The sequence below is a fragment of the Microcaecilia unicolor genome, chromosome 9 (assembly GCF_901765095.1).
Source record: "Microcaecilia unicolor chromosome 9, aMicUni1.1, whole genome shotgun sequence".
Classification (NCBI taxonomy): domain Eukaryota; kingdom Metazoa; phylum Chordata; class Amphibia; order Gymnophiona; family Siphonopidae; genus Microcaecilia; species Microcaecilia unicolor.
In genome coordinates this window covers 1676256-1696425 of record NC_044039.1, presented here as the reverse complement: position 1 = coordinate 1696425, position 20170 = coordinate 1676256, and the positions used below count along the sequence as shown (strand labels likewise).

The following is a 20170-nucleotide window of genomic DNA, read 5'->3' as shown; positions in this document are numbered from 1 at the left end:
GTGGAGAATAGTTGTGTAGATCCTTTTTCAGAGGTGAATGTGAGTAGGGGTGTAGGGTATTTGGGTGCAGATCAATCCTCTCCTTGCAGTGAGTGTGTGTGTGTGGGGGGGGGGGGGGGGTGTAGATGCTTTTCTTCTTTTCCTGTGGTGATTGAGTGGGGGGTGGAAGTGTGTAGTTGCAACCAGCGCCTCCTTCCCCTCCTCCTCTTTTGGGGTGAGTGTTAGTAAGGGGCAGCAGGGTGTACATCATTCCTTCTCTCCCCTGGGTGAGTGTGAGGGGATGAGTGTGTGTGTGAAGGGGGTGGAGTTGCTTCCTCCTCTGTCAGGGTGAGTGGGAGGGGGGAGGCGTAGTTTCCTCCATCTCTCTTAGGATGAGTGGGAGTGGGGTGCAGGCAGCAGGGTGTAGTGTAAACCCTTATTCCTCTCCCCGCATTGAGTATGCCATCCTCTGGGGCAAGGCTGTGTGTGTGGGATGGGGTGGGGGGGGGGGGGTAGTTACCTCCTCTCATGGGCTGAGTGGCAGTGGAGTGTGTATGTGTTTCCTCCCCTTCCTGGGATGAGAGTATGTGTGGGGGGGAGGGGTGCAGTTGTCTCCTCTTCTCTTGGGGTGAGTATGAGTGGGAGTGCAGCCATGTAGATGCTTCCTCCTCCCCCTGGGGTGAGTGTGTGTGTGGGGTAGTTACCTCCTCTCATGGGGTGAGTGAGAGTGGGGAGGGGTGCAGTTGTCTCCTCTTCTCTTGGGTGAGTATGAGTGGGAGTGCAGCCATGTAGATGCTTCCTCCTCCCCCTGGGGTGAGTGTGTTGTTGCCTCCTGTCATGGTGGGACTGGCAGTGGAGTGTCTATGTTTCCTCCTCTCCCTGGGGTGAGAACGTGTGTTGAGGGGGGGGGGGGGGGTAGCGTGCAGTTGTCTCCTCTTCTCTTGGGGGGGGGGGGAGTGCAGTCAGATCTTTCTCCCTCTCTCCCGCGGTGTCTATCCAGCTTCCTCTGCCCGGGTGGATGTGTGTGCAGATCCTCCCCTATCCCCTGAGGGGGGCGTGGCTGGTGCTGGGGGGCGTGGCTCTGTCTCCGGCCTCACTCACTGACAGCTCCGGGCTCGGCGTCCTCGTGCTCAGCGGCTGCAGCCCGGACCTGGCTCCCGAGCCCCGGCTTCCCCGCAGCCGCCATGTCCGGAGCTCAGTCCGGCACCAGCAAGTGCCACCGGCGGACCTCGCTGCCCTGCATCCCCCGGGAGCAGGTAAGAGACCGGGGCAGGAGTTGGGGGGGGGGGGGGGGGGGGAGAGAAATCGGTGTTTGCCTTTCTAGAGAGATTTGGAGTTTGTGCAGGAACTTTGCTCTTTTCTCTCCTAAACTTGTTGTCCGACTCCTCCAGACCGTTGGACTAGATCTAGAAGTCTTGGGAGGGGGGGGGGGGCTGGCTCACATTTAATCAGAGCCCCCCTTCCCTTTTTTTAATGTGGTTTCTCTATGAATGGGATTTGAAGCGGGGGATCAGGTCTCTCCTCTCCCTGGGGCAGTTTCTTTTGTGTTGCGTGAGATGCAGGTCCAGATATTTCTGTGCATTGGGTCAGTGGATGGGACACAGGTGCCCTGGTGTGAGACTGGCACTGAAGCCCGGGCTTAGGGGTCCTGGATCCCCGGGTGACAAATCCTGGCCCGATGTCGCTTTGCAGGATAGAGAAGGTGGCTCAGACGGGGCTTTGCACAGCCTTTAAGGCCGGAGGTACTGAAGGTTTTGGCCGCTTTCTGCTGTGGGAAAACCGCTGCCCACATCTGGCTCGTCCTCTGTTAACAGCTGGATGTTTCAGCAGACATGTTGGGGGGGGGGGGGGGAGGGGGGAAGGGGCTGCGCTTGGTCCTAGAGTCATCTTACGTCTAAACCTTCAGCTGCAAACACGAAATCCACATTTTAGCTGATCTTACCCTCCGCTTTCTGAGTTTTTTTTTACTCTCTGTTTAGTCCACAAATTTCACAGATGTAAAGTAAACCTGGGTTTTCCTGCACAAGACTCAAAGGCTGCCAGTGGGATCATTGAGATTAAAAAAAACTTGGTTTCCAACTTTCTTCCGAAAAAAGCGCTTCATGTTTGACCATTTTTAGGTTCTATATTTAGCTGCAGGGGCTGAACATGGAACATTTTTTTCTGGCTGAAGGAAAACAAAGTCTGTGTTCAGAAGGAATTTGGATCCCCGTGGATTTAAAGAGGGCACCATTGAAAGTTCCTTTTTCCAAGAAACTGCCAATGTATCTTGCCAGGCTATGAACCGGGCACATTAACACCCTTCCCCCCCCCCCCCTTCAATATGGTGCAAGCCAGTCAGCACTGATAATTCCCAATGAACAAGCAATTATTGACACTAATTGGTATTAATTAGAATTTACGCACACAACTGTCTAAGCCTTATTCTGTAACATGATGTGAGTAAATTCTAAGACCCAGATGCACAAAACCTAAGGAACCAGCAATGTGTTTTTATTAGCGAGCAGGGGGTTCTCCAGTTATTTTCCTGCCATGGTAGCAGCTAACGAAAGTTGTATGCAAAGCTTTTATACGCTAATTACTGTGCAAATGTGCGTGCAAAGCGATGCACAGCCGTTTTCCGTCCTGATGCAAGAAGTAGCCCCCACCTTTACTGCTGAACAGTGGAGGGAAGAATTTCAGCCCCTCGGAATCATCCGGACCCCCCTCTCTGTTGATTGCCAGAAGGTAAAAGATTTCCATTAAGAAACAGCATTTGTGTCATCAATGGAGGGATAGAGAGAAAACGGCGGCTTAGCAAAAACAGATGAATCAAACTTACAATCTTTACCTGATCAGAGTTCTTACGCAATGGGGTCATTAGTATTAATCTTACAAAGAGACAGTGCGAGCAGGACACCAAAAAAAGGTTTTTTTTTTTCTTCATACACACAGCTTGTCTGCATGTACGAAAGCCGTCTGTGGCATGCGCAGAGCAGCCACGCTTAGCGGTTGGCTGCTCTGCGTATGCTCAGCTGGCCGACTGGCTTCCCCCCATTGCAAGAAAATGAACCCTGTTCACACGAGCAGCTCATTTGCATGTGATTCTCTTTGCGAATCCATCTGTATTTCCAAATCGGTAATTTTTACCGATTTGAAAATACAGATGGATCCTTAACAGGGATCTTAGTGCATCTGGGCCTAAGTTGCATAGTTGAAAAGGGGGCGTGGCCATGGGCATGGAAAGGGCGGGTCATAAATCTATGAGCGTTGTTATAGAATACGCCTGGTCTGCACCTAATCTAGGTGTCGGGATTTACATCAAGTTTTACTTGGCGTAACTGCCCCTGACTAAATTTAGTTGCTCAGATGGGTGCTTAGAATATTCTATAAACCACATGGATATTTAGGCTTATTCTATAAAGTATGCCTAGATTTAGAAGACGCCTGGGCGTATTTTCTTTCCGCACGGATAAAGAATCTAGTCCATAGTGCTTAAGGAAGCCCCCGGGGGCTACTCCTGCCTGTTCTGTGCTATAGAAAACAATCCCTCTCTGCAGTCGGGAGGTGAGTCCCAGCTTTTGAAAATGCCAGGTAGGAAAGAGTGCACCTGCCATACCAGAGGAGTGAGGAAGTCACTGAGGCCCTCTACTGGTTGGTAGGTGGTGCTGCACTGAAGTGACTGGCAAAAGCAGAAGCCATGGTGAGTGGCTGTGGGTGGGTCAACAGGGATGTATAGGCGGGATAGTCCCTGGGGAAAACAAGTCCCACCACCCCCAGGGTTGCTTTTTTTTGTTGTTTAGGCAATCAATAGAAATGAAACAAAATAAAACATGGAAAAGAAAATAAGATGATACCTTTTTTATTGGACATAACTTAATACATTTCTTGATTAGCTTTCGAAGGTTGCCCTTCTTCCTCAGATCGGAAATAAGCAAATGTTGGTAGATGACAGTATATATAAGTGAAACATCAAAGCATTCCAGTAACAGTCTAACAGGATGGGGGTGGATAGGTGAGAGACAGGAAGAGGGACAGGTTAGATATGTATGGAGACAGGAGGGTGACAAAGCAGTACAATTTTATGGTTTATAATGGGCTAGGAAACCCAGATCATTGTTAAGTCCTGTCTGTTGGGTGTCAAAATATTTAATCATTCTGACTTCAAAGGTCTTACGTTCCTGTATTGTTTTAAAGTTCCCTTTCAAGATCCTTACCATAAAGTCACTGGTACAGTGTTCTGGTTTTGTAAAGTGCTGTCCCACAGGTGTGACATCTTTGTTGGTACTGGCATTTTTCATATGATGTCTACGTAAATTAAATCTCCTCTTTAGCATCTGACTTGTTTCTCCAATGTAGCAGCCTTCATCGCATTTTTTACACTGAATGATATATAGCACATTGGAAGATGACCATGTGAAAAATTCCTTAATGTTGAATATTTTTCCTTTGTTAATAACCGTGGGGTCCTGTGAGATATTTTGGCATAGTTTGCAGCTGGATATATTGCAAGGATGTGTGCCATTCTTTTCTTTTTGAGTCTGTGTTGGGAGCTTACTTCTGATTAGCTTGTGTTTTAAGTTGGGTGGCTGTCGGAAGGCCAGCACTGGTGGGGGTAGGAATATCTCTTTCAGTAATTCATCCTCCTTGTAGTAGAGGCTGCAGATCTCTTATGATTTTTCTTAATTTTTCTAGCTCTGGGGTTCTATGTCACTATAAGGGGGATTCTGTCTGTGGCGTTTTTTTCTTTGTACTATAGCACATTTTCCCTGGGTGTTTTGAGGGAGGAGGCAATATTCTTGGAGATTATCCTTTCTGTTCGAAGGATGCAGTCAGGGTTTCGAGGTGTCTGTCTCTGTCCCCTGGGTCAGAGCAGATAGTTGGTTGGCTGTAGTGGCTTGGCGGTAAATAATGGATCTTTTTGTATATGAAGGGTGGAAGCTGGAGTTGTGGAGGTTGTTTACAGACTGACTCCAAATTTAAATGTCAATGTAGCGCTTCCTGCCCTCCCCCAACCAATTCACCATTTGCCCACCCCTTGTGATATCTCTTGTATGTAGGGCTCAGTGTGGGGTGGGAGGGGGGGAGTGTGCTTAAAGGACCTTTCTCTAAACCAGGGCTTCCTAACCAGTCCTGAGGACCTTAGATCCAGTTGGGACTTTAGGATACCCCCAATGGATGTGCATGAGATTAATTTGTGACCCGCTGAGCAAAAAGGTACCAAAAGTGGGGTATGTGATGTATTTACACCACAAGATAGAGGAATATGAGCTGAATAATCCTACAAAATTTCAGCCTTAGGAATGGACTAATTATATCTTTAAAAAATGAGAAATGTTTATCAATTTAAAAAGTAATTAACCCCAGAAATCACAAGCCCCGCTTTAAAGTACCTGCAGTTTTTAGGTTGCAGAGCAGTGTTTTCCAAGTCCGGTCCTGGAGCAGCCCTTGCCAGTCAGGTTTTCAGGATATCCACAGTGAATATGCATGAAAGAGATTTGCATATAATGGAGGCAGTGTATGCAAATCAAGTTCACGCATATTCATTGTGGATATCCTGAAAACCTGACTGGCAAGGGCTACTCCAGGACTGGACTTGGAAAACTCTGTTCTAGAACATGAAAAATATCAAAGCTGTAAATAAAATTGCATCGTCCCTTTCTACTGACCCTATAGTATACAAAAGTTTCAAAAATAAAAGTGGCCCCTCCAAACTTTTATAACTTTTATCTCTGATACCTTTTCTCTCAGTGGGTCACTTTTTTATGCATTATATCTCCAGTGTATGCAAATGTATGTCATGCTTATTAATTGTGAGTATCCAGAAATCTGGCTGGTTTGAGACATGATGCTTTACGCTTTCTAAAGTTGTGATTTCTGTTGGGAGACTGCAATGTCTCAAGATTCCAAGTGTGTGACTGCTGCTCTGTTTTATTTTGAGCGTGGATAGATTTAGTTATACTTATATTTCAGGCTTTACAAGCAAATGACGATCTATCTCTACCTGTTTTCAAATCTATGCTAAAAACCCACCTTTTCACTGCTGCTTTTAGCTCCTAGCCACAATTGCCCTCCCCTTGTCCCTTCCTCCCTTCTCACCCATTACTTCCCTCACCCGTAACTGTCTTGTCTGTCTGTATTATTTAGATTGTAAGCTCTTTTGAGCAGGGACTGTCTCTTTGTATCAGGTGTTCAGCGCTGCGTGCATCTGGTAGCGCTATACAAATGCTAATAATAATAATACACTTAGTTTCAAGAAATATTTAGGGATGTGAGTGTCATTCCGGCAGCTCTTACAGATGCAAAGAAGTGACTGTTGACAGGTCTGTGCTGTGGTTTAAGGTTTTATGCTGGTCTCCTCAGCTGGGAAATCTTACTGGTGGTATTCATATGTGCTAATTACTGGATTAATCACCAAGCTATAGAAATGTGACTCAGGTTCTGTAATATAATCAAATGGATCCTTCAGGAACCCTCAGGAGCCTGCACAGTGGACTTCTGTGAAAGTGATACAATGAACACACACCCAGCTCATAGCATGAACCAGCATTTCATGCAACTTTCCGTGCATTAAGCCATCTAAGTTTTTCTTTATTTCTTATTCATTTCAGAATTCATGCTACTAATCATTTCTATAGTGCTACTAGATGTGTGAAGTGCTGTACACATTATATGCAGGTACTTTCTCTGTCCCTAGAGGGTAGCGCTGTACACATTATATGCAGGTACTTTCTCTGTCCCTAGAGGGCAGCGCTGTCCACATTATATGCAGGTACTTTCTCTGTCCCTAGAGGGCAGCGCTGTCCACATTATATGCAGGTACTTTCTCTGTCCCTAGAGGGCAGCACTGCACACATTATATGCAGGTACTTTCTCTGTCCCTAGAGGGCAGCGCTGTACACATTATATGCAGGTACTTTCTCTGTCCCTAGAGGGCAGCACTGCACACATTATATGCAGGTACTTTCTCTGTCCCTAGAGGGCAGCGCTGTACACATTATATGCAGGTACTTTCTCTGTCACTAGAGGGCTCACAATCTAAGTTTTGGTACCTGGGGCAATGGAGGGTTAAGTGACTTGCCCAAGGTCACAAGGAGCTGCAGTGGGTCTTGAACCCAGGTTGCCAGGATCAAAACCCACTGCGCTAACCATTAGGCCACTTCTTCACTATAAACTATACATTATAAACATTAACAAGAAAAGACATTCATTAACATCTGAGCAATGATGATGCACTGGGGGAAAAAATATATATATATATATTTATTTATAAAACTTATACTCCGCTTAAACCTAAGCAATTCACAGCATAACATACAAAGTCATAAAATCAAAACAAAAGCATACAATATAACCCTTTAAAAATCACACCAAGGAGCTGCAAGTCCCTGTACAAAAAGATGGGTTTCAAAAGCTTCTTAAACTGTCCTGCCTGCTCACAAAGTCGGAGGTAGCCAGGCACAGCATTCCGTAAAACCGGCCCTGCAACCGAAAAGTCTGCAGCCCTCGTAAGCGCATAATCTCTAGTTCTTAACAAATCAATTGCCAACTTCTTCACAGAATCTGATCTAAGACCTCTGGCTGATGCAAACAGTTTTATAATGGAACAATCCCATAAACAGTCTGATGCAACAAACACATTGTTTACAGCACAATAACTAAATAAGAAAAATATTATTAAGTATCAGGAGAGACAAAAACCTCCAGTTTCTTCCATTTTCGAAAGTAGAGATTTTCTTTCTAAAATTTGTTCATCGTTTCTATACATGTTACCAAAAATTTTCTGTAACACTAAATGCCTATTTTCCTATTATATTTCCACTATCCATGATGTATTGTAAGTCACATTGAGCCTGCAAAGAGGTGGGAAAATGTGGGATACAAATGCAATAAATAAATAAATAAACAAACCCAATCCCACCACATGTAAACTGATAAATTTGAATTATGCTTCCAGTGGTTAATCACTAGTTATCTCAAGTTTTTCGTAATGTATCTTATACTGGGGGACGCTGGAAAACTTGTCTTGAGTTACTTCTGTAGAGTCAACGTACAGGAGCCGAAGGATGACACCTTGCAGAAGTTTCTTTCCATAGGGAAGGTACTTGGTAACCTTGTTTTCTTAAAGATTGAAAAAAAATACCCATGTATGTGAGCATAAGCCTGAGAAATAAAACTGTTGTTGAATCCCATAGCTATAAGGACTGTCCTGAGCGCTGTAAAACCTTCAAACTTTCTCTGTTCCATTCAGTTTGCTGAATGTAGGGCTCAGCCCCGTCTTTCTGGTGATTAAAGCTGACACGACAGCCAGGTCCTGGCCCCTGGCATATCCCCACTGGATTTTGCATCCAGTGCATTTAATAATAACCTACAGTCAGCACATCAGATAAAAATGTGGAAATACAGTGTGGAGAGGTACCAGGACAGAGATGCAAAGCAGGTTTAGACCAGTGATGGTAGAAGCTGACCAGCTTTTCCCAAAGCCTGGAATTTGCATGGGCCATGGAACTGTCCTTAGTGATGGCATTTCTGCACTCAGCAGAGATTGTGGTTTCCCACTGAAGCTCAGACCCTCCCCCTCACCTTTCCACAGGAGCTCAGGAGCCTCTCTTGTCTGAATGTCCTGATAGAACAGTGTTTCTCAACCCATTCCTGAAGGCACACGTAGCCAGTCGGGTTTTCGGGACCAATGCATATTTATTCTAGCAGCCAGATCTGCACACAATGCATATTCAGTATATCCAAGTTTATCTTATGCATGTTCATTCTGATAATCCTAAAAATCTCTCTGGCTTGATAAGCCTCCATGAGAGGCTGAGATGTACTATGCTAAAGGAAGGGGCTGGGTGCGTGGGACTTAGAAGACTCCCGTGCTGGTAGGGGAAGAGGCTGGATGCTCAGGATTTGGGGGCCTCACGTGCTGGTAGAGGAAGGAGCTGGGTTCTCGGGATTTGAGGGCCTCTTGTGTTGGTAGAGGAAGGGGCTGGGTGCTTGGGACTTAGGAGCCCCCTGTGCTGGTAGGGGAAGAGGCTGGATCCTCCGGATTTGGGGGTTTCACGTGCTGGTAGAGGAAGGGGCTGAATGTTTTCCTTCTATTTAATTCTCCAGGGCACCTCTCTTCAGTTAGCATTCACTGCTTTCACTGTAATGCCTGACACTTGAAAACAGAATAAATTTTCCATGTTTGCTATCGAATGAAAGAGGTTTGGCAGCCCAGAGATGTAATACAGAGCACACTGTCAGCTAGTTTGAAAGGACTATGTTAGCTTGTCTCACTGGATCCCTAAAATTCAACTCCTGGTAAACTGTGCAGAGCAGGAGAGGGCAGTGCACACACCAGGCTTCTGTCCTTAATATTGTTTATTACAGACTCGAAATACTGCCTAATCTGATGGTGTCGTTAACAAGAAGAGGAAAGAACCCAGCAATACCTTTAGAGATGTTGCACGTACTGAAGACAGCTTTAGTCAGACTTTTGGAAAAGATCTGGAAATAGTTTAAGGAATTATTAGTGAACGTGTTGGCTTCACTTTGAAGAACTCGTAAAAAGTGGTTTAGGAGGGGACCAGGCTGTTGTCAGCCTCTTAAGCTATTCCAGCTGGACCTTCAGCTTTGCAGACCCCTCACTTAACTTTCAGACCATAGTCCCCTTCCCCTCCCGGTCTGGTGATCTTGGTGATAATTAATCTGAACAATCGCAATCACCAAATCTTGTGGAACACATGATCGAACACCAGATTTTTAAACACTAGAATTTGTATCATATATTTTCACAAAATAAGGAGCGATCATGACACATTTGTGGGGCTTGACTGCAGCTATTCTCTACCCCCTCCCCCCAAGAAGGTGCCACCTTAGGTGACCCGATGTCTTGCTGTTCACTCCCAATTCTCGAGGTTCACCGACAGGTCGAGTTTTCAGGATATCCCTAATGAATACGGATTAGAGATTTGCATGCCTGTATTTTCATATTCACTAGGGAAATCCTGAAAACTTGATCTCAATGACTGGGAATGAAGAGGGAGGAGCTAATGCTTGAGCCTGCTCTGGGGGAGGGGAGGCCATTGCCACACCCTGCTTGTAAATCAATCAATAATATGACTTCCATAGGCATCATTTGAGGTGGGCATGGGACAGACAGCAGCCCCACCCCCATCACAGACTCACACACACAATATTGTGGCTGCTAATGCTGAATTTGTCCATCTTCCCCCACTGCTAGTGTGACTTTCTTACCTTGTGCCTCTGCCCCCCCCCCCCCCCTCACCCCTATCCCCTCCTTCACTGGTGCTAAATAAGTGGTGAAATTATACCCATGATTGATTGAAGAAATGTATATTCTACACAATCTAAAATTCTAGGCAAATTAAAAAAAAACCCAATATACATATAATATATTATATACATAAAAACACATAAAATATAATTACAATAAAAGAAACACTAATCTAATCTAATGTGATCGGTTATAGACTGCTACTATCCCAAGGGTTCAAAGAGTTCATAAAAGATTAACCAGAGAAGAAAATACTAGCAATTTACAGCCATTAAATATAATCATTAAAGTTTGTGTTTAGGAAGCAGGTTGTCGTCTAACTCAAAGGAGTAAATCCATTGCAAATTTGGCCTGCCTAGGAAAAAAAAAAAAATGAACCATCCCAGATTTTCTTGAAATGTATATACTTAGATGATGGAAAAGGATCAGACATCCTAGAGCAGTGAATAAACTTTGTAACAAAAACTGGAGCAAGACCATATCAAGTTTTAAATACAGGAGTTATATAGTGGAATGGCCCTGTCATATCGCTTAGATCCAAAAACTAGTCTTGCCGCCATATTTTCCAAAAATTGAAGCTTTTTACACAACTTGACAGAAATCCTTAAGACAACAGAAGATTAAAATAGTACAATCGGAGCATTTAACTTCACGCCCAGGTCTTTCTTCAGTTCCATGCAATAATACCCATTAAGCCAGGAAGTGCTGTTATTTTGCTTAACTGGAAGAGAAACCTTCTTAAACAGATACGCCTTTGGTTGTTTATGGAACGATAACACAAGCTGCATTTTCTGTAATTCATCAGGCAATGAATCCCACAATTCAAGCAAGCTCCATCGTGCATCTAACAGGTTCTCTTCAACTGAGTTCAGCATTCGTGAGGGACAGTAAGTCTTGAGTGATAATGAGAGGGGTTTCATTTTCCACGGCTTCCCAATATGCCAATATCACTGAACATCAGGAAACCAGCACCAACAACAAAGATGAAGGAATAGACCCTCCGATTCAGGTTCTGGAGTAAGTCGGAGAATTGAGATTTTTTTTCCTCAGTTATAAAAACTCTTTTTTTTTTTTTTTTGGCGCCCAAAGTCCAAAACATGAGACCACAGAAAGGCCCTTCACAGAGTGCTCATGGCTGTCGAAGCCATCTGAGGCATTTTCAGTATCCGACACTCCTGATTGTGCAGAAACGGCCAGACTGTTTTAACTCGAGCTGCAAAAGACATGGGGTGGGTTGGTGCAGGAGAAAATGGACCTAAGAAGAAAAGGAAGCAATGCAGACTGAAAGAGCTCAATGTGTTCAAGGACCTGTTTTCAATAGAATACGTTCTGTCGTCTGCTAAATCCTTTTTTATTAAGGATAAATCTGGACCAGTTAGTCCCCAGTACAGAGGCTGTTTTGCAGCACTGTCTCTCTCTCATTGGCCTTATATTTACTACTACTACTACTACTTATCATTTCTAAACCGCTACTAGACGTACGCAGCGCTGTACACTTGAACATGAAGAGACAGTCCCTGCTCGACAGAGCTTACAATCTAATAAGGACAAACAGGACAAATAAGGGATAAGGACAAAGAGTAGCAAGATTCCAGAATCCCAAAGAGTAGCAAGATTCTAGAATCCCAAAGACTACTATTGCTACTACTTATCATTTCTATAGTGCTACTAGACGTACACAGCGCTGTACACTTGAACATGAAGAGACAGTCCCTGCTCGACAGAGCTTACAATCTAATTAGGACAGACAAACAGGACAAACAAGAGAGAAGGTAATATTAAGGTGAGGATAATAAAATAAGAGTTCTGAACAAGTGAATAAAGGTTAGGAGTTAAAAGCAGCATCAAAAAGGTGGGCTTTTAGCTTAGATTTGAAGACGGCCAGAGATGCAGCTTGACGTACCGGCTCAGGAAGTCTATTCCAGGCATATTTAGTGTTGAGACTCTCGTAGGCATGGAGATTTTGCACTCCAGTGGTCCTCCGGGCACTGCAGTGACAACGTCTGATAAAACCCATTCCCACAACACCAAAACACTCATGTGCACTATTTTACTCTCTGGAGGCTCCTGATAACAGAAGAAGTAACTAACTTGCTAGTCGCACACGCACAAGGAGTGACGACAGCTACACATACTGCATTCAGCAGGACATGTTTTGCACTCCTACCCTAGCTGAGATAATATTAGAGCATCTCTCTGACTTCATGTGCAACGTTCTTAAATTAATCCCCTCATTTTCTTACTCCTGTTCCTCTGTCTTATCTATCTGTATATTCCATCTTTGCTTACATCCTATGCTGTCTATTAAAATGTTTTCATGTGTATTGTGTTGACATTATAATGTAGTATATTATGCCATACTCTCTATTGTATTTGAATATTTTTACTGCTGTTATTGTCTATTGCTCACGTTTTGACTTATTCTTGTTGTACACTGTCTTTATTGATTTATTTATTTATTTATTATGACATTTCTACTCCACATTTTTCCAAGAAAGCTCATGTTTAATGCGGCTTACATAACAAATTAAGAAGAATTCCTTCAAAAAGGCAATAAATAACCCGATTAGCATCTGCATTTATCCATCAAGACAATCCTTATCTGGTCATGAACGTCTTTTTATGGGATATACATATTTTTTGAAATATTTTTTCTTTTGCTTATAAAAAATGCTATAAAGGGGGCATCTTTAACTGGGCCCCTGCTTTTACCTGCACCTGAATGCTCTTACCCACAAAAGTGCGAGTAGGATGGCTCAGAACTCTTCTATAATGACGTGCATACGTGGTATAGTGCATGAATGTGGGCGTGTCATGGGCGTGTCTCCTACTCACACATGTCATGTACGTGTGTCCCTGTTGCATTTGTGACCCTCCTTACTCAGGGTTTCTGGTGGTGTATAAATATAAGGGGGGTATGTAGGGTGCAATTTGTCATTGCGGGTTTATATTTAAACTGACGTAGGAGCGAAGCTATCGTGCATAGAATTGGCTGGGACCCTGTAGGTGGAAGGAGGTTTGACAGGGGGTTTAAGCTGATGCCAGGAGTGTGCAGGCCTGGTTCCTGCTCCTGGGAGGTACCGTTCCCACCCTGCCTCCCCTCCTTTGTTTCACATCTGTTCTCTGTGTTCACTAGTTTTGATTTCATAGATGTCACGGTGGGTTGGTCACACGAGCTATTTGGGCAGAGGGTAAGTTGATTATAGTTTCCACCCGGTCAGTTCAGGTCAGGGACCTACAGGCGTTGCAAGGAGGTCCTTGCCAGGTTCTCAAGCCCTAGCTGTGACGATGTGGCACAGTCTATGTAGCTATTTAGCTGTCATGCCGAGTACTGGTCAAGTTCAAGATCCTGTTTCCTTGTTCCTCTTTATTTGTAGCTCAGGTATTTTAGAATTTTACTGTTAATTTTGCACAATAAACGAAGCTGGGGCCTTCTTTAATTCCATACAATTGTGTCTTCTTTATTGTTGGCTAAGTGTTCCAGTTGAAGGGGGGGGAGGGATAAGTTGGGGTGATGTGGGAGGGTAATGCCCCATGTTACAGAATTTCACCCGCCTGCTGCGTTTGGCAGAATGACTTGTGACATGAGATGAGATGCAGTGATTTAATCCGCTTTGCATCCTTCGGGTAAAGGCAGAATAGAAGTCATGCAATACAATACTCTTACTAGCTGGAAGTAGCTCTGGTCACTCATTTTGCTGAAGTGATGTAGGACATCTTTGAATTCATTTTGTAATAGGTTCTGATAGTGTGAGTGGTGTTGGAGCGGAGGCCTTCATAAAATACTGCTAGGCAAGGATAAAATGTGGAACAAAACCTCTTTATTAAACAAATGCTGAACGCTGTTACCTCACAGGAACAGTAAATACAGAAAAAGGTGTCTTTAGTTTCAGAGGCCGACCACACAGGTCTCAGACTCGCAGTTCATACAGCCACTTGCAGCGTTGCACAAACACAGATCTGGCTGCAGCCAGAACCTCAAGAACAAGATTTTTGTAAAGCTTAAGTTAAAGCTTAGCCTACCTTAGCCAAGGTTCTGGTAGTTTACACACAAGCAGGAGAGAGCTAAACTGTAGGGCGGCTTCTCTCCTCCCAGGGTCTCCCTGTTCAGTTCTGCCAGACGGCTTTTACTTCCTGCTTGCCCCCTTTTGGCCAGACAGCCTAACGTCCCTATGCTTACCTTGACTCTGCTTTAGCCTCTGATTCCTCAAGTTAGCGCTACCTGCTGCAAAGTGGTTTAACTGCCACCTTAGTGAGGGAGTGTTTGAGACCTCTGCTACTCACTCCCTCACGTAGGTTACATAGTAACATAGTAGATGACGGCAGAAAAAGATCTGCACGGTCCATCCAGTCTGCCCAACAAGATAACTCGTATGTGCTACTTTTTGTGTATACCTTACCTTGATTTGTATCTGTCTTTTTCAGGGCACAGACCGTAGAAGTCTGCCCAGCACTATCCCCACCTCCCAACCACCAGCCCTGCCTCTGCCATCCAATCTCTGCTAAGCTCCTGAGGATCCATTTCTTCTGAACAGGATTCCTTTATGTTTATCCCACGCATGTTTGAATTACGTTACTGTTTTCATCTCCACCACCTCCAGCGGAAGGGCATTCCAAGTATCCACCACTCTCTCCTTGAAAAAATACTTCCTGACATTTTTCTTGAGTCTGCCCCCTTCGATCTCATTTCATGTCCTCTAGTTCTACCGCCTTTCCATCTCCGGAAAAGGTTTGTTTGCGGATTAATACCTTTCAAATATTTGAACGTCTGTATCATATCACCCCTGTTTCTCCTTTCCTCCAGAGTATACATGTTTAGTTCCGCAAGTCTCTCCTCATACGTCTTGTAACGCAAATCCCTTACCATTCTCGTAGTTTTTCTTTGCACCTCTTCAATTCTTTTTACATCCTTAGCAAGATACGGCCTCCAAAACTGAACACAATACTCCAGGTGGGACCTCACCAACAACTTATACAGGGGCATCAACACCCCCTTTCTTCTGCTGGTCACACCTCTCTCTATACAGCTGCAGCAGAGAAAGTGTGAGACAGGATCTGTGTGTTTTTTCTTGGAGCACATCTTTATGAACTCTATTCTACAATTATCATCTGAAAAGTCTGACATCAGCACGTAGTAGGTGAAATAACTATGAAACTGAACCTGGGGGGGGGGGGGGGGGAATCTGTTGCAGTTGATCCAGAATACTGCCGCTAAGCTAATCTTTGGTAAAGCTAAGTTTGATTGTGCGACTCCTTTGCTGCTTCACTTACACTGGTTGCCTGTCAAAGCTAGATTTGCTTTTAAAGCTTGCTGTTTGGTTCATAACAATGTGACGTCAGACGCCGAACTGGATTCAACGAATCAGCACTGCAGCGTTACTTCCTTGAAGCACATGGCCACGGAGGAAGACGAAATATGGAGATTGTGGGTCGGACCTCGGCTGGCGGGGGTTGGGGCCCCCCGCCAGCAAAAGTAAGCAGCGGGAGAGGGTTGACGGCGGGGAGGGGGGCCAGGGCGAAATCTGCGGGGGCCCAGGCCCCTGTGGCCCCACGCAGATACGCCCCTGGTGACAGGTTATTCTCTAGAGATTCTTTTAGTTTTTAGTTCAGCTAATTGGTACATCCAAATGTGGCCGCAATAGAGATCGTCTTATATTGGCTTTTCCATCTGTAAAAAAACATTTCACTAAAGCCATTGATAAATCATTTCCCTTTCTGTCTGTGAAACTTTGGAATTCTTTGCCATATTTGGTATGCTTAAATGTTGATTTACATTTCTGGAAATTCATAAAATTCTCTGTTTTCACTGAATTTTTAAACTTGTGATTGTTATATTAACTGTAACTCCTAAAGTTCTGTTTTGGCTGCTGTTGTGCCATCCAAGGAGTGGGAACAAAGGATGGCTCTTCAAAAACAAACCATAGAACCACAAGTCTGTATAATACAGTCTTTATTTGTTCTTAATACACTTGGAGACTCGGCATGGCACCGTTTTTCGGCATGAGAGCTTGCCTCAGGAGTTCTGAAAGTGGTGTGAGTGTAGAATACAGTATTGTTGAGCTTGTGTGGCCAAAAGCGAAGTGGTCTTTAAAGAGATGCAAATTCACCTCTAAAATGCGCCAAATTCTCTTGTGCATCGCACAGTGCCGTGTCGAGTCTCCAAGTGCATTAACAACAAATAAAAACTGTTTTATATAGACTTGTGGTTCCATGGTTTGCTTTTGAAGAGCCATCCTTTGTTCCCACTCCTTTTGGACTCCTTGCTCCGCTCCTGTGGGGATTTTCTGTGTTCCTCCACCTTGGTGGTTATCCTTTTCGTAAACTGATCATTGACCTAATTTCATGTTTGTTACATAAGTACATAAGTATTGCCATACTGGGAAAGACCAAAGGCCCATCAAGCCCAGCATCCTGTATCCAACAGTGGCCAATCCAGGTCACAAATTCTGATGTTGAGTAGAAGTTTTGTGTCTCTGCTTTGCAATCCATTTCGGGGTATTTGCAGCCATGAGAATCCCCAGGGATGCCAACACACACGGTCTTTGCCCCATAAACAAGGTACCCTGATATTTGGTAACTGGATACTGGGTTGATATTGCTCTCAGCGTTGTATAATGGTGCCAAGCTCTGTACTGTGTTGTGGCTTATGGAGACTGTGGGCTCCAAAGGAATCACAAGTCTTGAATCTTAGCTCCAGAACCTCTCAGAATTGACGGCTTTCTCTTGAGAAATCGTGAGTTCAATTTCTCGCTCTGGATTTCTTAAGAGATGTAGCTCTGATTCTCTTAAAATTTTATATCTGATCACTGAGCACAGTGATCTTTCATTGGCGTTGCTGAAGTGTTCATACGTGTCAGTTTCTCAACATGCAACATAATGACTGCTGAAATTCATACTGATGAATTCTAAATTTGTGCCTAACCTTGATTAATGTTGACTGTGCACAGTGGATGTTTGTGTTGTTTTTCAGATTGATTGACTCTGCTATTTTTTTCTTTAATTATTATTATTGCAGAATATATTTTGAAATAAGTTTCAAATGTGCTATATTCTTACATTTGTCAGTAATATTACATGCAAATAGAATTGAAGTTATCCAGAAAGTTAAGTTTTCCACTGCTAATTTTTTAGGTGGATTGGTCAACAGAGGTGGGCAGCTTTTTACAGACCTGGAAGCAGAGAAAAAGTTCAAAAATAAAAAAAAATAGAAGTTGTGTTTTTAAAGCAGAATATAAATTCCAAAATTAGATTACATTACATTTTAAAAGTGAGCACTCTTAAACAGTTCACATCTCTTCTTGTGCCCATCCATAACATTTATTTATTAAATTATACATTGATTAGGGCCATGAACAATTACCATGCACCCTCCTGTCTTATCCGGTTATGGATGCTTGGTTTTCTTGCTTCTTGCTATGCTACTAGTCTCACCTGAATGGCCTGAACGCCCTCCTTCCTGCCAGCCTCCATCAGAGGGGCTAAATGTGCAGGTAGATTTTGCTTAGAACTTTAGTTTATTAGGGCAGCCCAAAACGTCCTCAGTTCGATCCCCCTCTCAGACTTTCTACACCTTGTGCCTTCAAAGGGAGGGGGTTATTATCATTGAGGGCAAGACTTGGTGGCCAGAAAGAGCCCTAGTGCATGGCTCCCGGCCTCGGGTCCATCGATGCAATAGCCAGAATTAGAACAGTGAGAAGATGAACCTATTCAAGTAGGAGAAACTTCTTGGATAATTGCAGATGAAAGACCATGATACCAGAATCCCAACACTGGTTCCAATGGAGTTGCAATAAAAAGGATAAAGGAGATCCTACTACCATCTAGCCCTGGTGATTTGCTCCAATCCATCTTCCAGGTTTACCATGATTTGATTCAGTTCCTCTGACCATCAGAGTGATCTGGCATAGGTATGTCGCCAACATCCTCCTCAAATTCATTTAGTTTTTCTGCTATGGCCTGGTCCTCCCTGAATGTCCATTTTACTATCTGTTCATCTGTAGTTCGATATGCAATACCATTTATGAGATAAGCACCCATCAATGTCAGTCAAATTTTGGCTTAGCAACTCAACATCTGACTAAAATCTATCTGTTTTAAATTTAAGAGGGGTCAAAGGTGTTCTAGATCAATACTTATCTACTATCTGGATAAATCTATCTCTTTAGGAGGGACCACACAAGTAGCAGTTCTACCTTAAATAAATAAGGTATCCATTTTAAGCATGGGGGTTATATTCAACAGTCCCACCTAAACTGATAGGGCTGCTGAATACTGAGCATAATGATATTCAGTAAATCATTCTCTTATCTTCACGCAGTGGTCATGGTTCCGAACGTTGCTGAACAGATAGGGCCGCTGAATATCAAGCATAAGGAGAATCAGGAAATCATCTTACCTTCATGCAGCAGTCGTGGTTCTGAGCATTTCTTCTCTATTGGTCCAAGTCTCTCTTTCACAGGCTTCTTACTTCAAATGTATTCCCAAAAGATTTATTTATTCATTTTTGCATCTATAGTGAGCTTATTTGAAATTCTTCTGTTGCACTGCTGCATTGATACTTTACATGTAACTTGCCTGGGCTTATGCTCTTTCCTTTTTCCCTTTTGGATCTGCTTTCCATTTTTTTAAAAGCATCATTTTAGGTTTAAGTGTCTAATATCACTGTTGAACTGTGCAGGCAGCTGTTTGGTCTTCTTAGACTGTTTTATAGGGTGTGAAATATTTTTTATCTGGGCTTCCAAGATTATTGTTTAAAAAAAATGTTCATGCTTCACACACTTTTAACCTTTGCAACTGTCCCATTTTTTTTCTGATTTTCCTTTAAATAAATCACCTCACTAGCGTTTGTCTTTGCTCCAGTAATTGTCACATTTTGATCACTACTGTCCAGCAGCACTGTTGTGTGATGGAAGAAATGGGAGGCAGCTCTGTGGATGAGCCCATGGAGGGATAATTTGTATTGTGTTTGGCACCTACAATCATGTTGAGATGTTGGCGCCTATGATGGAAATATGCAGCACTTTCAGGCGGCATCAGAATGAGATAATCCTTCTCCTGTCTGATTAATTCTGGAAGATTTCACCATCACTGGCTCGACTTGTGGTTTTAGCTAGCCTCAGACTAGATCCAGAAGGACTCTTTCATTAGTTTATGCCCATATGTACACCTGTTGACATGGAGATCTCGCCTATGTAATATTTAGAGACCTCCCTCCATTTCAGACAGCTGTGCACATCCCTCTTAACAGATCAGAGATAGAAGGAAAGGTGAGGAAATGCACTGGCACAGATCCAGAATCAAATATCACAGCATGCTGAGGGGCAAAGAAAGGAAAGGGAATTTTACACCCCCCAATGATTTCCTCTTAAACTGCATCCAAACAAAATCAGACTTTTCTGTGTCTGATTATTTGTTAAACTTAGAAGACTGAGGGAAGTGAGACAGTAAAAGTTTGTAAAAATGTTTTCTGTGCTGTCTTCCGGAAATGTTGGGTAATATTGATATCTAACCCTACTTTTTGCATATGTTCACGTTCAAGCAAGTCTGACAAGTATTTTTCTGAGTGGTAGCTTGAATGACACACATTCCTAAATGGATGCCTGATACTGTTGTAGAGGAAGTGGGTGTCTTTATCAATGTGGCCCCAGAAATCCGAGGAGTCTTCAGTGTGGTTTTCGGTGGAAGGATGAGTCCTGACTTTAAAGAACAAGGGTTGGATTAGCTGTGGTCTGTTTCGCCATCTCTCGCACACACACTCGCAGCTGGGAGGTTCTGGGGTTGTTCTGTTCTGCTCTTTCCTTCAGTTCAGGTGAAACGATGAGATAAGAACGCAGAAAGTTAAATCCAGAGAAAAATGCATTTGGTTTCTGGACACTTCCCTCAAATAAACAATGTTTTATGTAATGTACTTTAGAAGTGCAAGGACAAGATATGTTT

General features: G+C 43.6%; 1 protein-coding gene across 3 annotated transcripts in view; it reads left to right on the top strand.

Annotated features, from left to right (window-relative positions):
* The first annotated feature begins 1094 nt into the window (after positions 1-1094).
* PDE3A (phosphodiesterase 3A) overlaps positions 1095-20170 on the top strand; it is a 225789-nt gene continuing 206713 nt past the window's right edge. For all 3 annotated transcript variants that reach the window (XM_030214233.1, XM_030214235.1, XM_030214232.1), the window contains exon 1: positions 1095-1235. In XM_030214233.1, coding sequence (XP_030070093.1) covers positions 1164-1235 — 72 coding nt within the window. In that variant the 5' untranslated portion in view covers positions 1095-1163. The remainder of the gene's footprint in view (positions 1236-20170) is intronic.